We start from the raw sequence: 20,087 nt of genomic DNA on the forward strand, positions 1-20,087 counted from the left end.
CCTCCTGACAACATATGCTTTTAACACTATGAATAATTCAACATTTAATTAATAAGAGCTTAGGAACGGTATTAGTTGCGCTTGATACTTCTAAATCTTCTAAAGTTTTGGCGCTCGTAATGCGGATGTAGAAGTTAATATTCCCACTCACATATCTGTTACGAGTAAAGATGGGGAAACTTTACTTCCTCTATGTTTTAGGCGATAAGTGTGTTTGTATAAAAATTATCTTATTTTGATTTACACGTAATAATTTAGTATACATTATAAGATAATTTATTAAATGTATTTAGGTATCGCTCAGTTTGTGCAAGTTGTAAGAAACTGCACGGAGCTAATACCATCCCAATAAGTTCGGAGGTTAGAATAATTTTCGCTGAAATAGCTTTTCATTGATACTTTTTATATTATATTTCTTTTTATATATTAATAGGCTTAACGAAAATTTAATCGATGAAGATCGATGATACAAAATATATAAAGAAATATTTTGTTCGACGCCCTACCAGCTCGAACTTTTATACGCTAGATTAGTCGTCGTTTTTGTTGTAGGTTATTGTAATTACTAAGGAGTTAAAGCAAGTTTGTTATAGGTAAAGTTATATTTTTAATTTTTGTAGAGAGAACAAATTAGCGTGTCCGCTTTGTCCGAATGTATATGGAAGAGTAAAAGAAAAAGCCGAAAATATTTAATCCCAACATAGATTAGCAAAATTCGAGAATAACAAGAGTCGTCGGTCCTCTTAATTTACAGGATATTTAGAATTTCGACATCAGCTTCTGATTTTATTTGAAATCCGGTTAACAGTGGACAGCTAAGAAAAAACGTTCTTTCTTAAGAATTGATATTAGTTAATATGGTTCTGGATATATAGTAGATAAATATACTTCTAAAGGTTATTAAGATTTTTCTGTAAATTTTTGGTGGTATTATTTTCTGATTGATTTCAGACTTCCAGGTAAAGAAGGCTCAAATTTAGGTAAAGAAGTTATTCTTTTAATCAGCTTGATGTATTTACTTCTTTTGTAATATATACTTTAGGTAGAAATATGGACAGAAATATGGTTTAGTCAAATATCAATTTTAAAATAATTTTATTTACATATGCTTTGTAATATACAAACATGTACTTCTTTTCTTATTCCATTTTAATATTTATGTTACTTATAATCAAGGCTCTGAAGTTGCTATAGTTCTGAAAGTAATTTTATAGTTAACTCTCTAGTCTCTAAACCCATCTAGACCATCACTTTTTGAGCTTGAAATTGTCATGATATTTTCCTATATTTTAATTTTTTTTTATTATTATATTTTATAGTATCACTTTTTATCAGTACTAACTTTCCAATAATACTCTACAGAAAACTTACTTGGCGAGCAACGAAACAGCAACTTTTATACATTGAAAATTGTATTTTTATCTATAAATTTGTCTCTTTACTATTTACTACGCTTTTGGATGTTTTTTATTCTATATTCTGTTTTTCAAACTACTGGAAACAGTTGATTGTCTGCTAAACTCTCTGAGCGTTATTTGAGAGCCTGAACTTTTGCAATTGTTCTGAAATTTGATTGTCTTCAAATGATTTCGATCCTCCAGTTTTGTTCCTTGTCTTTGACATCAAAATGACTACTTTTAAAGCACTGAAACCGAAGCAAAATCATATTCTAAAAAGGTTTGGTGGATTTCGGCACCAGACTTTTTCAAATCAAATCTTTGAGGGTCTCATGACTAACGCGTATATATACAGGAGAGTATTAAGCGGAAATGTTATTTTTTGTGGAAAAATGCCGTTATCATCAAATTTAATGGTTAGGTTATGTGTTTATTAAATTGTATATTACGTTGTTTACTAATACTTCACATTTTTACCAACATATATCGATAATCAAAATACATGCAACTACCTTAAATCCAATAATTTTTAACCGCAAAGCAAATGTTTTAATGAAGCAATATAAGACAGTATTTTGGTAAATCGTTCATGTTAATTAGATTAGATTATTTTATGTTAATTTTTTTTGCATCTGAATCATTTCTTTTTAATGTCTGAGGGTAGCTTACTAATTGAAATTCAATTATCCCGAATGTTCTTCTTGTATTTGGCTTGAATCTTCATCCAATAACCCAAATAGGTCTACATTTATAATTGTATATAATCAAGCCGGTATTCTTTGATAAAATTATAGCCATTGAAGTGTCAAAACCAATGTCCACAAATATAGTACATTCCTTATAAAATGCGATAAAAATTGTTTACTTTCTTGAGCTGATTTCTGCATAAAATAATAAAAATATCTGGAAATACACAATTTTAGATACAAAATATGACATTTGAGTTATTGTGTGAAACAAAAACCCATCATATATTGCTGAATATATATTGTAGGTTTAACTTGTCAAATAAAGAATGAGCTGTTATTGCGAATAATTTATTACAAGTGGATATTTACGTTCATCATTTACGTGTATATATTTTTATTATAAAACAACTTTTTTCAATTGCTTTATGACTGATTTTGAGTTTCGCCTACTGACTACTTTAAAATAATTGTCTCAATTATGTATGAACTAATTAGTTTTATGATTTTATTCCCTGAAATTAATTACAACGGTCCCATCCCCAATGGTAAATAGAGACCGGTTGATTGCAATCAAAGAGAGACATATATTTGCAAGAACTTCCCATGATAAAGTCAATAACGTTGTTCCTACAGTAAACAAAACATTATCAAGGACGCATTAACAAGCAGTTAATTATTAAGTGCGTCGGTGGGCGTTTCTCTGACAGTGTGGCTGCGGGCGAGCCAACAGTCTTTCGGAGCCTCCAGTGCGCACGGAAACTCCGATGGTAACGATAAAAGCTCTTAACAATAAAACGTTTATTTTCATAAACAAATACGCTGCCAAAGAGAAAGACAGAGAGAAACTCGGGACACAGAGAGAGAGATAGAGAGAGAGAATTCGTGATTTTATCTGTTTGCAGTGTGATTCCCCAACAACCGAGCTTGCTCCAGATTGCTCCCTTTGAAAGGGAATAGGTTTCGCAGTAGTCAGTAACGTGATAATCTAACGGCGTTGCTTAACAATTTTTCCTTTTGCAAAACTAGAGGATAGTATTTCCTTATAGTAGTGAGCTTGTAAATCCCAAAATCTTTTGATACTTGATCCATAAGGACCCTGTTAAATATATCGCTGATATATTTAAAAGAATGCCATTGAGTTTGCTTGTTAAACAAATGTTTTAAAATAGAAAGTAGATATTTCATATAGTATGTGCAAAGTTTTTTTACTACATACGTCATCAAGCCTGTCAAAGTCGTCCGGTTGTCAAACGTAATCAAATTATTGTTTAAAAATGTCATATGACATTGTTTAAAAATGCCGAGAAAAATAGATAGTCAGGGTGACAAACTGATTGCGTCTTTTATAGGGTATTTCGAAAACGAACGAGAACGAACTTTTGCCCGTAAATTCCTTAGAGAGGTAAATATTGATAATATTAAATATTATAAGTTGCCGCAAATTTATCGAAAATGTTTTAGCGTGTTGCTGCAGCGCTGAATATTAGTATGGCTATTGTGACTAACATCGCTTACAAAATGAAGAACAACATGTTAGATTCAAACAAGAAAACCCTTTAGTTACGAAGTAGGTGACTTGAATCTTGACCATCTTGATATTGGCTCTATTAGAGACCAAATATGCGAAAAGTATAAGAACAGTGAGTACATAAACTATTTTATCGATACAAACATAATTTAATAGTATTAACTTAGAGAAAATTATTAGTCTGGAAAGTATACATAATAATAAAGTTAAGGATATGCAGCATTTTGAGGAATGTAAGACATCCGTTCATACACTCTTGGAGGACATAGGACTTAAATGGTGTAAAGATAACCCCCAAAGAAGTCTAATGGAACCTCCTGATATTGCCATAAAAATGATATACTTGCCGATATGCTTTGTAGATATGGTAAATGCATTAAGCAGAATTCACTGATTAATTTTGTCAAAAATGGTGTACACCTGTAGTAGCAGAAGAAGTAAGAAATATAGTGATATCAAGATGACTTGGCAAGTAAACACACCATCGAAAGAAACAACTAACTAAAAAAGGTAAAAAAGCTCTCAAATAAAAGTAAAGTACATTATTTTGATATATAATTGTTAATTAGGTGGATTAGGCCTCCAGGGGGATACCACTACATAAGAAAACGCACCTAGAACCCTATGGGTGGTGTGAAAAAGATTTCAATATAAATATAATAAAACATCTCCAACCTACAAACTATAATACATGTGTTCTTAATTGTAGGTTTAAGTCCTTTGATTATATATAAGTTAGATGTACTATAATGTTAAAATATACTAAATAAACCATGTTTGATAATATTTTTGTTTTATTATTTTATTTAAACTACAGTTTTGTTTTACGTCAAATTCAAACTGAACTAAAATACAGACTTGATGCGGCAACATTGCGATGTTTTGATGTCACAAATTTAGATGACATACAAAATTACTCTGAATAGACTATATATTAATAGTTTTTAAATGCGTATATATTTAGTGCATATAAATACACAAATTATATATATTTATTAGTAGTATTAAGAATAAGAATTTAAAAATATTGTCTCAATTTAATTTTAATTTAATTTTCCAAGAAATTTTATCAATCCCCCTTATTAAATGTAGTGACTTTGTAAGACATGTTTTGTGCAATTTTTAACAAATCTCATATGTCTTTAAAATTATAAATGTATATTTTATTTTAATTATTAGAATAATACATTACTTATTTTCCTGGCATAGTGAATGACATATATCGGCATTAAAATATAATATAATTAATATTTCACATACAGCTTGGTCCGCTCTATTTCAATATTAGTCTATCCTTATTGAAAAATATTATATAATATAATTTTAATATTTTTGTTTATATTTAAAATAAAAAACACAATAATTTAAATTGTGTGATGTAATTGTATAATTTTAAAATATATATTATAAATATTAGAAAAGCATAAGTAATGTACTTACTGCTGAATATGCAAATAGAAACCAAATCAACTAGAATATTATTTTTAAAAAATCAGAAACGAAATGGAAGCTATATAACAATGTGTATTAAAAACACGTACGTTATGTTTGCTATAAATAACAAAAATCACCTCGGTTCAGTAGAAATATCCAAATTTTGCATATTTTGCAATATTAATCTATAAATTCAATATACGGGAATGGATAAACAACACAAAATTACACAGAACAATTTTAGTAAAAATATGTTTTAAATCAATTTAAGAATCGTTAAAAATTAAAAAAAAAATTATTGGCTGTCTTTGACAGTTATTTCCTTATGATGTTATATGAATAAATTAATAAACAAATACTAAGTACTCATTCAGGCTTACCTCGTTAAAACGCTTTATGAGTGTTGCAACAGATGATCTTGAAGTCGATGCGGTGTTGCCGGGCAAACTAGATTCCGAGGTGCTGGTGGCGCCGCCTAGGTCAGCTGTCACTTGTCGTAAGTAGTCGATGGGTGGGACCTAGAAAATCAAACATGTAATGAATTATTTTTTCTTGAAAATAATACGTCACTTATGTCATTTATGAATGTTATACACTGTTGCAAGCAGTGAAGCCTTGATGTTGAAAGGATTTGAAATGGCATTTTTAGGCAATTTGTGTACTAGCCATTTTATATTCTTTAATATTCATAAACTGCTAAGATGTCTGAAAGTTTTCTGAGAGATTTAGCTGGGGATTTATACAATGAGTCTCAGAATTGATTGTTTTTGAACTATTTTATTCCTCTAAACCGTTCTTTGCCATTGCCATTAAAATCACCGTCGATTTTGTAGCAGCAGATTTTTTCATATCAAATTAAAGAACTAATAAACGTCGAAAATGTTATATTGAGCTTTCCATTATCAGCGTCTGTATAAATTGAATAATTTTAAATCTGTTATTTTGTGTACATGCGAAATGATCGAATTTAACAGTTATAGTCCTTCCAATAAAACAGCCAATGCACATAAATGCCGCCAAATGCAACTTGTAAAAATGAAAAAAACTGGGAGCAGATAATTCTTTCGCATTTTACCCTAGTTAAAAAGAGACAGAATGCTGTCTGATACGTCGGATCATGTAACCAAATCAATCTGTAAAAAATCGATTTGCGTAGGTACCGTTGGATACTGTTGTCAAATGTATAAAAAAATCTTCCAAATATTAGCGGTAATAAGCAAAGTTAAACCAAAATTCTAAGTTAATGCGGCAACATTGCGACATGCTGACGTCATAAATTTTGATACCATGCATTGACTGTTTTATAGGTTAGATTTTTAAATAATTGTTTGCATTTGTACTTTCATTTTTATAATCGTCTAATAACTTGCTTCACATATGAAATAATTCTGCTCTTACTTCATAAGACAAATAAATATTTCATATTTTTCTGTTAAAGAATTACGAAATATATTAGGAGTGTTAGCTCTTAATTTTTACATTAATAATTGAGTGTGATTAAAGCCAAATACCAACGGAAAAAGTTATATTGATATAAGCTTCTCAAAATAGAACTGATAAAATCAATTTCTACAAAACAAAATGTTTTTCTTTCCGTACCAATTAAGATATTTCTCAAGTTCGCTATTTTTAGAAAGTAATATATTAAGTTTTAGTTTATTTGTTGTAGTTGCGTAACCACATCGTGACTATATTATTTAAAGCGATTAATCTTTGTGGGAATCCGGGAGTGTGGAGGAACGAGATAAAAAGAAAAATGGAAAGTTCGCGATAGAAAAAGAGATCGTTTTTTTCGGGAGATGTAGGGCGATATGCGTAAATTTAGATATCGGCCAGGAAAAGAAACGGTCTTAAGATCATTTGAATGGCACTTCAAAGGACCTAACCGACACTGATGATTGAATGGTATTTCTGACTTGAGGTTGTTTTAAAAGTGATCAATCAGCGATTTATCTTTGAGCGTTTAACTCTTATCGCATGTAAAAGAGCTTACTCGGGGATAAGCGATAGCAAATATACTTTTTGTTGGGTATTAGGTGCTCAGTTATTAGAATGTATTGATAAATGGACACGTGGTATTATATTAATTGTACTCTGGATTTAATAGACTAAATTTATCTGATGGGTACTTGAACTATGACAAGCAGTATCGTAATTTCGTTTACATTTTTGTTAATAATAAAGTAAACAGTTACTTATTTTTATTTGTCACGTTTAAAATGTGTTACTATATTATTTTTAAGAACAACACTATTTCATGATGTGAAGTACATCACACACGTTATTTTATTACTCAATATAATTTCCAGTGGTGTTCTAATTTTGGGTTACATATTTGCCAGTATATCTCCATCTGAGGAAGTAATTTTTACACTCATAAAAGAGTATCAAGGATGAAATAGTGGAAAAACAAAGGCATCATTTGCCCACTTTAGGAGCTATTATCGAAAATATTCTATTTGCATACAAGTTTGCGTCCAGAATGTTATATTTATAATGTTATTTATAATATGTACTATAAACCAGCTTGGCGGCGAAGTAGTAAAGGCGATAGGACGATCCTCCTACTGTTGCGAGAGCCGTGGGTTCTGATCCTGCTGGGGCATAGTCATAAATTTCTGTTTGTGATGACAAGTAATCAACAAAAGATCCCAGTCACGCCAGTAACCAGGCTGGGTACGACCCGATGTCTCTTGGGATGATTTCTAAAGTTGGACACTCGCCAGTCGGTAGGCTTTGTGCTGAGGATTGTGGTCCAGATAAACCCATAGTTGGTTAAAGGGGACTTTAATATACATATATATATATATATATATATATATATATATATATATATATATATATATATATATATATATATATATATTGCTGTAGTATTACTTCCACGTTGGTGTGATTTAGTAAGCTTCTTTTATGTTTTACGGTGGAATATTGAATAACTTCTTACCATAAAACTTCATGGGTTATGTAACTATAAGCAATGGTAATTAGCCGAAGAATTTAAAGGTTTTTTTTTTAGAGGAAAAGTTTAAATAGGTTTTATTATGGACTGATAAACTATCCACTTTTAATCTGAAGTTAATTTGAGAGTATCTTCTAACTAACCAGTAGATGTGTTAATTTCGGTTTTTCGGCTAATATGATGTTTCCTATTTAGTCTACATTTGTTAATCTAAAACAGTTTTGAGATAACCTAAAAACACAACTTAGCAGACTTCTGGATATTATCTCACTTCGAAACCAAAGTATTTAAATGCACCGAATTCTTTAACTACTTGTAAGGTTATCTGCAACTTTCCATCATGAATACGTACTAATACGGACGACGCTAGTTGACGTTAAATTTCTTTATTGATATTATACAATTATGAAAGTCCATGTATTAACGGCACCAGAAATGTTTTTTGGCTCCAAGGATTTCGTACAACATAAAGTTAATTATTGAAACAGCCATCAAAATATTAAATCTTTAGCAGCAAATATAAAAGTCTTAGTCAAATATTCCTCTTAATTACATTTTAGCTTCAAATAATTGTCGAATCAGAAGTAGAATCGCAAAAAGCCGCGTACATTACAGCTAATATTTTAAAATCAATACGATACCGAGACGTAAACTAATCAAAACTTGAACAGGTTTAATTTCTCATTAGTTTTCGATTTACTTGAGGCGAGAATTTGTGGACGGTGATCCTAGAAATAGCCGTTTAAGGGTCGTGATACCAAAAGCAGTCGTAGTTCTGCGCGTAAACTATTTTTTGCTTCTGCAATATCGACGCCTTAACAAAGTGTAAGATAAAGTAATTTAAGTAAAATTAAGATATTTTATATGATAGGATAAAAAAACAAATACGATTGAATAATTCACTAGTTTTTTTCGTATTGTAATCTTCACATATTTTTAAGTTTAATATGTAGAACATTATTTTTAACATTATCTAATAGTGTAGAAATTATTTATTACTAGATGACCCATTGAAATTCATGTCACCTCTATGTACGAGTATCCTGCAAATTTTCTCCGCGAACAACAATAGCCATTTCTTCAATTGTCGATGAATTGAACCTACTTGAGTGTTAACCGACGGATATTTTGTTAGATCTGATGGTATCTGATCCTATTCTTTTTCAAAATTTTGCCTTTTTTGAGTTTTTCTGACGATGAAACCTTTGTAGTACTTGGATAATAGATCGCTTCACTGTCGCGATGTGAGCATAACGCCTGCCAACTTTCGTATCAGAAACGTCCATAAAATAAATTTGTGGTAACCATGTTATTACTAAATGATAAATTTGTCGATTTTGTTAAATTATTTATGATAAAAATTTAATTGTTACCAAAAACTTTTATGGTATAATGCCTTGAAAGTGCTCATGAAATTATCATGTACAATATGCGTTGTGCCAAACGACTTTATTTGAAAAGAATTATTATATTTGTCATAGTCAAATATATTTTTTACAGTCGCTGTCAGAAATAACTTGTACCATATTCTAAAGTATATCCCTGGAACATCAATTTGATTCAACATTTTATTCTTTTATTTCTTATTTCTTTTTCTCTATTTACATTATTTTCTTGTGTCCTCCTTTTTTGTTTTATATTTGTGAGTAATGATTTAGATAATTAAAATTTTAAGCTGATTGTAATATAAAATTCATATTTCTTACATACGCTTAAGAAGAAGATAATTAGAAGCTTCTAGAAAACTGAATTTTATAGATTTTTGGTTACTGTCTTCTAGTTCTTAAAATTGTTAATATTTAGAGATATGCACATAAGCTTATTCTTTATACAGTGTTTGTCTTTTGTTTTGTTTTTTAATTTGTTTTAAGATTGTGTTAATACAAATGTTATTGACATGTCCCTGTAATTGTTCAGAATATATATATGAGCATTTGGTTAAAATGTACAAGGAAATAACTAATACTAACTCTTTTGCATATATGTACAATTAAGGAGAATGTATTGATTAAATCTAATTTTATTACGAAAAATATTCGAAGGTAGTGACAGAAGAATCTAAGGAGATTGATTTGACAAGACAAGAAGAAGAAGAATTTGACAAGATCAGAACGATCTGACAAGAAAACACACTAACGAGGGAAACAAGAACAAAACATAAAAAGGTAAATATGACTTCTAATGAAAATAAAACACATTACTTAGTTGGTTTATATAAGGGATAACATAGGCTGTTTAGAAAAAAGTTCTTTATAAATATAATTACGTAACCTACAAACTATTGTGATTGTTGAATTGTAGTTAAAGTCCTTTGATGCATTAGATGTACTATAATGTTAAAATAAATTATATTTTATACCATTTTTGTCTCATTATTTTAGTTATGTTATAATGTTGCTATATATCAAAGCTAAAATAAACTGGCATGTTAAAGTTAAATGCGGCAACATTGCGACATTTGACGTAAATTGAGATGACATGAGTTCACCTCTACTTTAGATAGACTATATTTGGATAATTCTGTTATTTACCTGATAGAAAAGTTGGTATTCGGTGTCGGCAAGACGCAAAGCGACCTCCTCAGGAAAATGGAGCAATTCTTCGAGCTCCTCCAGCTCTGCGCAGTGAAGCGTCTGCGCCGCGAGAGGAATCCTCTTCTCCAGCTCTGAAACAAAAGCACCGACCGATTAGTTTGTTCTCATTCGTTCCACCAGGTTAATCGTTTTAGTACGAACGGGCCTGCCCCCGATTTAACTTTCAAAAAAGTTCCGCCGTAAAAACGACTTCTTCATCTCTAGATAAAGTCGAGAATGATACCATCAAGTTTAATCACGGCATTAATGGCAGAATTTTGTCCAATTATCGTTCTTCGGCGAATTAATGTTCCGCTCCAAACTCCGAAGTCAATTAAACGAGAAATTGAATTAATACTTAGGGACTCTAGGGCGGAGGGGTTAGAAAAAGCCGTAGAGTGGCGGAGGCTTTTTACCTCGGTCCTTTCGTTAGCGCGAAATGGGTGTCCCTGATAAAGTGGACATATTTTAATTTGACTTCTTCATGCTAATAAAGTTTTATCCTATTGAGAGCGAGAAAACAGGGGCGCTATCATTCAAATTATCATAAAAATAAAGCTTTAAGGCAGATGCCTAATTTACTGGATTCTTTCCAGTTTATAAGCCAATTTATGATGTAAACAAGATAACAGGGCAATTGGAAAGTTCCCGGCCTGACACATAGATGGGGCTACTAAAATTAAATCCCTATGTTTTTTAGTTAGCCATAAACATCAAAAGATGCGTGTATACATTTGAAAGCTGTCGGATCATTAGTTTCTGAATTATAGCATTTTGAGCGAAACAACTTTTGTGAATTGTGAAAAAAATGGATAAAAAGGAATTTCGCGTGTTGATAAAATATTGCTTTTTGAAGAGAAAAAATAGAGTTGAAGTAAAACCTTGCCTTGATGCCGAGTTTCCGGACACTGCCCCAGGGAAATCAACCATCATGTATTGGTATGCTAAGTTTAGACGTGGTGAAATGAGCACCCAAGGCGATGAACGCAGTGGACGCCCAAAAGAAGTTGTTAAACTTTGCCGACGAAAACATTAAAAAAATCCACAAAATTATTTTGAATGACCGCAAATTGAAATTGAATAAAACAGCAGACACTATATAGATATCAACTGAATGTATACATTATATCATTTACGAATATTTGGGTATGAGAAAGCTCTGTGCAAAGTGGGCGCCGCGCGAGCTCACTTTTGACCAAAAACGACGAGTTGATGATTCGGAGCAGTGTTTGAAGATGATCAAGCATAATAAACCCGAGTTTTTGCGTCGATATGTGACAATGGAAGAAACATGGCTCCATCATTTCACTCCGAAGTCCAATCCACAGTCATCCGAGTGGATTGCACACGATGAACCCGCTCCAAAACGTAGGAAAACGCAAAAGTCGGCTGGCAAGGATATGGCGTCTGTATTTTGGGATGCGCATGGAATAATTTTCATTGACTACCTTGAAAAAGGAAGGAGCATCAACAGCGACTATTACATAGCATTATTGGGCCGTTTTAAGGACGAAATCGCCGGAAAACGGCCGTATTTGAAGAAAAAGAAAGTGATGCTTCACCAAAATAATGCACCATATCACAAGTCAGTGAAAACGATGGCAAAAATTCATGAATTGGGCTTGGAAATGCTTCCTCATCCACCGTATTCTGCAGATGCTCACTGAGAAGACATTTTCGTCGAATGAAGAGGTGATCGCCTCTTTTGAAGCAAAGGACTAATCGTACTACAGAAATGGTATCGAAAAGTTGGAAGGTCGCTATAATCAGTGCATCACCCTTGGAGGAAATTATGTTGAATAAATAAACTAATTTTGCCAAAAAAGTGTTTTACTATGGCAGGCCGGGGACTTTTCAATTGACAACCTGAATGATCCAGGCAACAGTTTATTTTATATTAATTACTAATTGAATATTACGATATGTGATTTCCGAAGGATTTTAAATTCAAATTGACTGAACCTTTCCAAATAAGACTTTTTTTTGTCAATTTGGTTCTACCACAAATTGAATCTTTATATATAATCGCCTTACCGAAAAGTTTACCTCTCATTTTGAGGAAAACGGTGCCACCTAGGGGCGTGAAATTGGGCACGGTTAAAGTTTATATCGATAGGGTTATATAGTAGATAAATAAATAAATTCCAATAAAATCAAATACGCCCAAATGAAGCAACGAGGAATAGCCTTCAGATCGGTGACACAAAATATATAACAAATATTTTAGGTACTGGCTGACGAGCTGCCAGCTCCAACTGTTATATGGTAGATCAATTTTCATTTCTCTTTTACATAAATCAGTTTCAACAACCAAAATCTGGCAACACTGCATAGCAAAATGGCGAAAGGAAATTTTAAATCAATAGACAAATAAATGGCAATAGATAAATGAAAGCCATAGAAACCAATCAAAAATGAGCTATTAGCAACGGTAACATCGAAAAATGTAATAAATAAACAAGGAGCGATACATAAATTTGTAAACATTTTAAAGCAATGATAAATATTAGGAAGCATAAGGATTGGTGTTATAAAATATGTGACCATATGGCATGTTATTGTTTAACTATTAACTAATTACTTTGATTATTTACTTTCTAGACCTATGTTCTGAAAAACCAATAGTTAAATTGGTTTACTGTAAATTATTAATTGGGTTTGTTATTGTTTATATATACATATTAAAGCTAAATATAAATCTCTGTTTTAACACACAAATATGTATTAGTTCACTTGTTATTCCAAATTTATGTTTATAACATAAAAGTAAAGAAATATTATGTATATTTACATTTGATGCTGGGAAGCTGTTACAGTTCTGAACATAACCTTACTTATGATAATTTGTTATAATGTTCAGTGGGGTAGTAATTTAAATCTGATCATTAAAACTTAATGGAAATGTAACTAAACACCATTTAAAAAAGGTTAGTTAGTCAGCGACTCTTAGTATTTGAGAAAGTTATTTTAATATGTTCTATTAGACAGATACGTACTGTTATGTTTTAATTAATTTTATGTATCAAATACATTTATGATCTTATATTGAAAATATTGTGGAAACAAATTTTAGTAACATAACATTTTCAAATTATTCTCTTTACTCTATTACATGAGAAACATTATTAAATTAATAAATTGTGATGGAATTTCGACTACTGAGCTATCACTAGTACATAGATAATGGACCAGAGTTTTATCGAATTAAAAACCATTTTCTGAATATAAAATCAGCTTTAATAAAAAACACTTGATAAAAATAATAAATGAAGCATACGTGTAATAAAATTACAAAATAATTTTTAAACATTTAAAATACTCAAACACCTAAAATAGATTTATATGTGATAATAATTAAATTTTAACTGACGCGACACCCAACGCTGCATTACACGGCGCGAGAAAAGAAACTCAATTAAATTTTTTAAATTGAAACCTGTCGAAGAGCTGGCTGTTTACCAAGCTAGAATTGCAATCAAACTTGATACTCGTAAGTCCATTAACCGACAATGCACAAGGGGGAAAAAGTGAAGCAAATAGTTCGGTTTCCATCAAGAAAAGGTTACTGTTCCTATAGGAATCGTAATGAATATATATATATATATATATATATATATATATATATATATATATATATATATATATATATATATATATAATTTATTTTATATGGTATCAAAGTACAGTAAAATGTATAATAATATAAAAAAATTCCTACTATTTCCATTTATTTAATTTAGGTTAACCATCTATTTATAATATAGTTTATCAGAAAGCTTTAGATTAGAAAAGATTAAAAAAATGTATCATAACTGTGTGTGTCTGTAAATATCTAATTGAAACCTTATAAATAGCCAGTATTCCAGGAAGACTCTGTTTTTAAGTATGAAATATGTGTAATTGGTCGAAAATAATAATAAAAATTCATCCAAATCGAGCCTTTTTGTTATTAATTACGGATTATTAGGTCTTTTGTTTATCGATTATGGTAGTACGAAGTCTTCCTGGTCAGCTAGTCATTTAATACATATAATTAATATGTAATCTATTTAAGAAACGTTCAGAGCACAACAAGAATGCGATGTAACTAAATTTTAGATTTTATTCAAGTTATAATAATTAATTTATTTCCAGCTTTTTGTTTTTGTTTTTGTTGTTTTTGTTTTTGTTTTTTCTATTTGCTAGCTTTGTTCTTTCACAAATCGATATAATTATCCGGCTCGGTTGGCGCAGTGGTAAAGGCGTTAGGACGGTCCTCCTGCTATTGCGATAGTCGCGGGTTCGAATCCTGATTGAGAATGATCGAAAATTTATGTTTGCGATTATTTTTAGGCCAAATCTGACAAGGAAAATGATTCAAGTCATGCCAGGAGGCAGGCCGGGAGTTCAATCTAGATAAACCCCAGTTAGTAAACAGGAGACTTTTAAATCGATACAATTTTTAGTACCTTTATATAAAGTGATACTCAGATAGCTTGTGCATCATCTATTGAAACAAATCAACAGGAAATATATTCGCAATCAATTAGTGCAACTTAACTGTACATTCATCTTTAATTAAGTAAATTATTTAAAGTATAAACATTTTTATATTTCGTCAAAAACTGATTCAAAGTTCAATTATATTTTTATAGTTTCTATCACAATGTATTAGTGATATCTTCTGTAGAACGACTGATATTTATTTGTTAATTATTTATCGATGCTTTTATTAATTAAGCAATTAATTTCGAGTACATATTGATAAATTATAATAAATAAAATCACAAAAGTTTGACGATTTTTAGCTAGGCACAAATTAACAACCCCGGATAAATATATGCACATTGCTTTAATTTACGTTCTCATTGCATTGACATAAAATTTCATTGGAATTTTAATTTCGCGAATATATTTTCTGGTATGTTCCAATTTAAAACTATTAATTAAATTCCTTCATGTCAAGCGGGTGTAAAATTTGATAACTTTAATACTGTCTGATTTTATACACTACGTGATATTACTATATGAATATAGGGCAGCTGTGTATTGTGTTAATTAGATAAATCTGTAATGCCCATTTTTATTCTGGTGCATTTTTGATTTATTACATTGAGAGCTCGTAGATAATATAAATTAGCTCAATATTTATAGGTAAAATTAATAAATATACAAATTATTACCAAAAGGTAGATATGCCGTCAATATCTGAAAAGAAATCTGAAAAAACCGATTTTCTTTCATATTTGAAACATCAACCTTTTAAGAATAATCCTTTAAGAGGATTTTATAAATTATATTTTAAATTTTTTTGCAGATATAGCTGTTTTAGTGGCATCCAAAAAGGAGTTTTTAAATTCTCGAACTACTTTTTTCCAGTCCGCTGGGATGATATTATATGTTCTACTGAACTGATTTATTTGAAATTTGGTATGAACCCTCTCTACATTTTTCTATTATATTAAAGTAAAAAAAATATACAATTGTTTCTGGCTAAATTACAGTTGTTCGAAAAAACGATACTCTTTTTGTCATTTTGTTTTGATATTTCCGAATTTTTAAAAAATAGTCAACATTCAAATTTTGTTGTAGTATACGTCTAGATTGATATGATGGTTATTCAATAAGACCTTATGAAAATAGCTGGTGTACCGGAAAATCATTACCGGCTTTTTGGAAGAAAAATTTACATAATATTCAAGAAAATGGAAAAATATATTTATTTAAAGTATTGGTCATATGTATTGGTCAACTGTTTATATTTTGGGCAAAATTATTCATCGAGCCATTTTATAACTTCTTCGAAATTGAGGAAGTGTTGCTCTGCAAGCGTGGGTCCCATTGATGCGAAAAGTTGATAGTTGGATGGGCCAAGCGCTGGAGAGCACGGCGGGTGCGATAAGAAGTCCCATGGAAGTGTTATCAAAGCTTCCTTCACCGGTTTTGTTTTATGGGTCGGCGGGTTGTTGTACTGTAAAATCACTTTACCGTGTCTTCAGGTCCATTGTGAACGTTTTTGGATAAATGCGTTTTTCTAAGTAAATAATATTTTCTTATATATTAACAATACATATTTAACACAAACAATAAAAATAATTAAGAATTAATTAAAATAAAATTTACTGATTACATTTGTTAAGCATATTATATTACCATGTTAAATTAGAATGTCACAGTCAAAGAAACACAATATCGAACTGACCCGTTTTCGATACAATTAAAAAGAACATAAAACACGATTTCAATTCTCCTCCCAGATATTTGTTCTATTTTCAGCCATTATCGTGTAAATGCACTTACAGCGGCTATCGAGTTTGATTGAAATTTTATTTGAAACAAAGACGTGTTCCATAACACTCTAATTTAAAAAGTTCATTCGGAGCTTGCTTTATTAACTGAAAATAGCCTTGAATGTGATTGATTAACAAATAATTGTTTAATCTTTCGAATATATTCAGACCTTTTAGTATCGAGTTTAATTAATCTTAGCTTATAATTCTTAGCTTATAAGTTATGGATGTATATAAAATGATCTGCAAAATAAGGTTCGATATCTTGTTCGATTTGTTTAACTGATTACTCTATTGTTTAGTTGGTTTTGTTTGCTGTATTTTAGAGTCAGCTTTTTACCAACCAGGGTTTATTTGGACTAAACTTACTAACTAATGTGAGCTTCGAGCCACGGTCCTCGTAATTTAGCCTTAGAATATCATTTCAGATGATATCCGGTCTTACCCAGCCTTCTTACCTTGTCGGATTTCGGCACTATTACCTTATGGATAATCACAATTAGAAACAATAATAAACAAATTTACAACAAGGCCCAACATGATTTGTGTTTTGTTTAACATGTTGTCATATTGTGAGTTAATAATAGCAATTAAGATTTTCTTACAATTATTAAATTGCTTATTAATATAGTTTTGATGTTACTAAAATCAATTTTTTTTATGAAAATTCAACTCATAATATACAGAAATAGCTATATTTTCTTATTTCAATCCATCAAATTAGCTATTCCCTAAATTATTTCTCTTCGAGGACAGTTTTAAGTCGGTTGGTGATCAAGTTATAATTCTATGAGAGTGAATCGAATTACGCTAAAAAATAGTAGGAAAAAATGTTGGTATAACAAAATATTCGACAATTTAGAAAATAAAAATGAAAACATATTATGGTATTTATTATTTTAAGTAATAATAAAATAAATTTTAATTGTTACAGAAACAGATTCTAAAAAGAAAATATTACCATTATTATGGTAAATGTAGGCGTAAATGACAAGAAAAGCTTTTTGTAAACACTATAATAATAATGTTATTCAATCTCTGTACATTGTGTGGAATGCAATTATAACTACTATGAAATTCTCAAATTAGAGACAATACATTATATAGAATGAATTATCAAAGAATTACAAGAAACAGATCAAAATCCGAATTATAATAGTACAGACATTGAAAATATTTATCATTGATTTCTTTGATGATATATGTATTGAAGTTATGTATTGATATCATTAAAAAAAAAGATGGGTGTGTTTATTATATTAATGTGTCTTTTATTCCATATCTTAGGTCTAATCTAATGCATATTCTTATTCAGATATTAAGTAAGTATGTAATTGTTATCCATGATAAAAACGTTGTATATTTTATTAACAAATCTGTAATGCGTAATGTTTGTGTGACATACTATTTTGGTGTCCTGGTGAATCTTTGTATTTGTGATGTACATGTATATAATAGTACGCGTCTAATTATTCAAACAAACTATTATATCTAAATGTAAAGCAACAGTTCGAGCAGAACAGAGTCTACTGGGTCTGCTAGTTTAGTATATATTATATATATATATATATATATATATATATATATATATATATATATATATATATATATATATATATACTATATTGTATCTATCTTATAAAACAGATAGTATATTACAAATAGCTTCGACCTCTAAAGTTCTTGAAAAATTATTTTACAAAAAAATAAAATTAAAAGATATATTTTTCATATTTTTACGGACGAGGAACATTTTTAAATAACTTAAAAATATGAAAATGTATAGGGTTTAGAATTTTGATTGGGTTTTCCACAAACTTCGTGAGTCTTGCTCAGTCTATCTTTACTATTATTGGATGAACTATAATGACATTTGTAATGCATTTTTTTTTTGTAAAATAAATAAATGGCCTGGAGAAAAAAACCGCTAAAAGCTCGACAGCTTAAAAGCTTTTAGGCAAGCACCTAAGAAAACTTTATTATTTGAAATTTAAAAAAATTTATCCACGAGAAAACCTCATACCATAAAGCAGAGACAAAAAAAATAAAAGTAACTTTTCCTTTCAATCACGAAAAATCTACCGTTGTAAACAAGTTAAAGAAGGTAATCATAATATTGACTCAAAATTATGTATAATATATTACAAGTATATATGGATTTAAAAAGTTTATATTTGCAAAAAGATTGAGAAAACGTCAGTCGCCCCCAAAATGTAATGTAAATGTTTTTAAAAAATAAGTTATTTTTTACCTGTATTTTCATTTTCTTTCGGCATTATGAGGATTGATTTTTATGCTGCTGGTTTAATAACAAAAAAAAAAACCAAATCGATATTTCGAAACAGATTTGAAAAGGGCTGTACATTTCAATGATAAAAATATACCTCTATAAAATTATAATATTATATTATATTTTTCAGAGCATTCTAAAACCAAATGGCATATTTAAAATGAAACCGAAGAATGGATTATATAATTTCGCGGACAATAAACCACGAAAGATGAAGCCGTCAAAGAAGAAAATTACCACAGAATGGACGACCAGCATAAAGAAAAAATTAACGGTTTTAAGAAGCCGTCACGTGACGTTTTTGGATTTTAGGATGTCACGATGCAAACCGGCTAGAAAGAGTCTGGCGTCGATCTGGGTCGACATACAATTTTAATTTTCTCCATTGAAATTCCTTCCTCTTCGGCCCATTATCATGCGATAGACTTGCGAGTATCAAGTTTGATTGGAATTCTACTTCGGCAGGCAGGTTTTCTGGCACAGTGCAATTTTAAATTTTTAATTGATTTCCCCTTGTCGAACTTGACTGAAACTAAATCGACTGGAAGGACTAGAATTCATTCCCCGTTTTACTCTAGTCAGTACATAAGCTTCATTGAATATGTAATGTGAATCTGCGAATATTATTGCTGGTTAAGTATAAAAATTATATCTATAATATTGTTATTTTAACAGGTGGGGTAAAAGTCCCGTTAAGTGACCTTTAGCTTAGTTTCGTGTTAACCATTGTGTTGTGTAGACGTCCAAATTTTATCATGGATAAAGATAATCAACAAGAACGAGCAGAAATAGTGACAATATTTATTGAAAAAAAAATCCAATAGTCCAGTGCCTCAAAAACCACAATTTATCGTTTACATGCGAATTTTCGACAGTACGGTACGACAGCAGACAGGCCTCATTCTGGAAGATAATGGACGTTTCGTAACGCGGAAACTGTGGCTG

The 20,087-nt window shown here is 30.3% G+C and overlaps 1 protein-coding gene across 3 annotated transcripts in view; it reads right to left on the reverse strand.

The window, feature by feature from the left end:
• The window catches only part of LOC143196665 (1-phosphatidylinositol 4,5-bisphosphate phosphodiesterase epsilon-1), a 187,608-nt gene that overhangs the window by 91,132 nt on the left and 76,389 nt on the right, over nt 1–20,087 (reverse strand). For all 3 annotated transcript variants that reach the window (XM_076404544.1, XM_076404543.1, XM_076404546.1), the window contains exons 3-4: nt 10,542–10,675; nt 5,429–5,566 (exon numbers count right to left, since the gene is read on the reverse strand). In XM_076404544.1, the coding sequence (XP_076260659.1) occupies nt 5,429–5,566; nt 10,542–10,675 (272 nt within the window). The remainder of the gene's footprint in view (nt 1–5,428; nt 5,567–10,541; nt 10,676–20,087) is intronic.

The sequence above is a fragment of the Rhynchophorus ferrugineus genome, unplaced genomic scaffold (assembly GCF_030347505.1).
Source record: "Rhynchophorus ferrugineus isolate W39M unplaced genomic scaffold, kcgeb_rfMv2 rfM4, whole genome shotgun sequence".
In the NCBI taxonomy this organism is placed as follows: Eukaryota; Metazoa; Arthropoda; class Insecta; order Coleoptera; family Curculionidae; genus Rhynchophorus; species Rhynchophorus ferrugineus.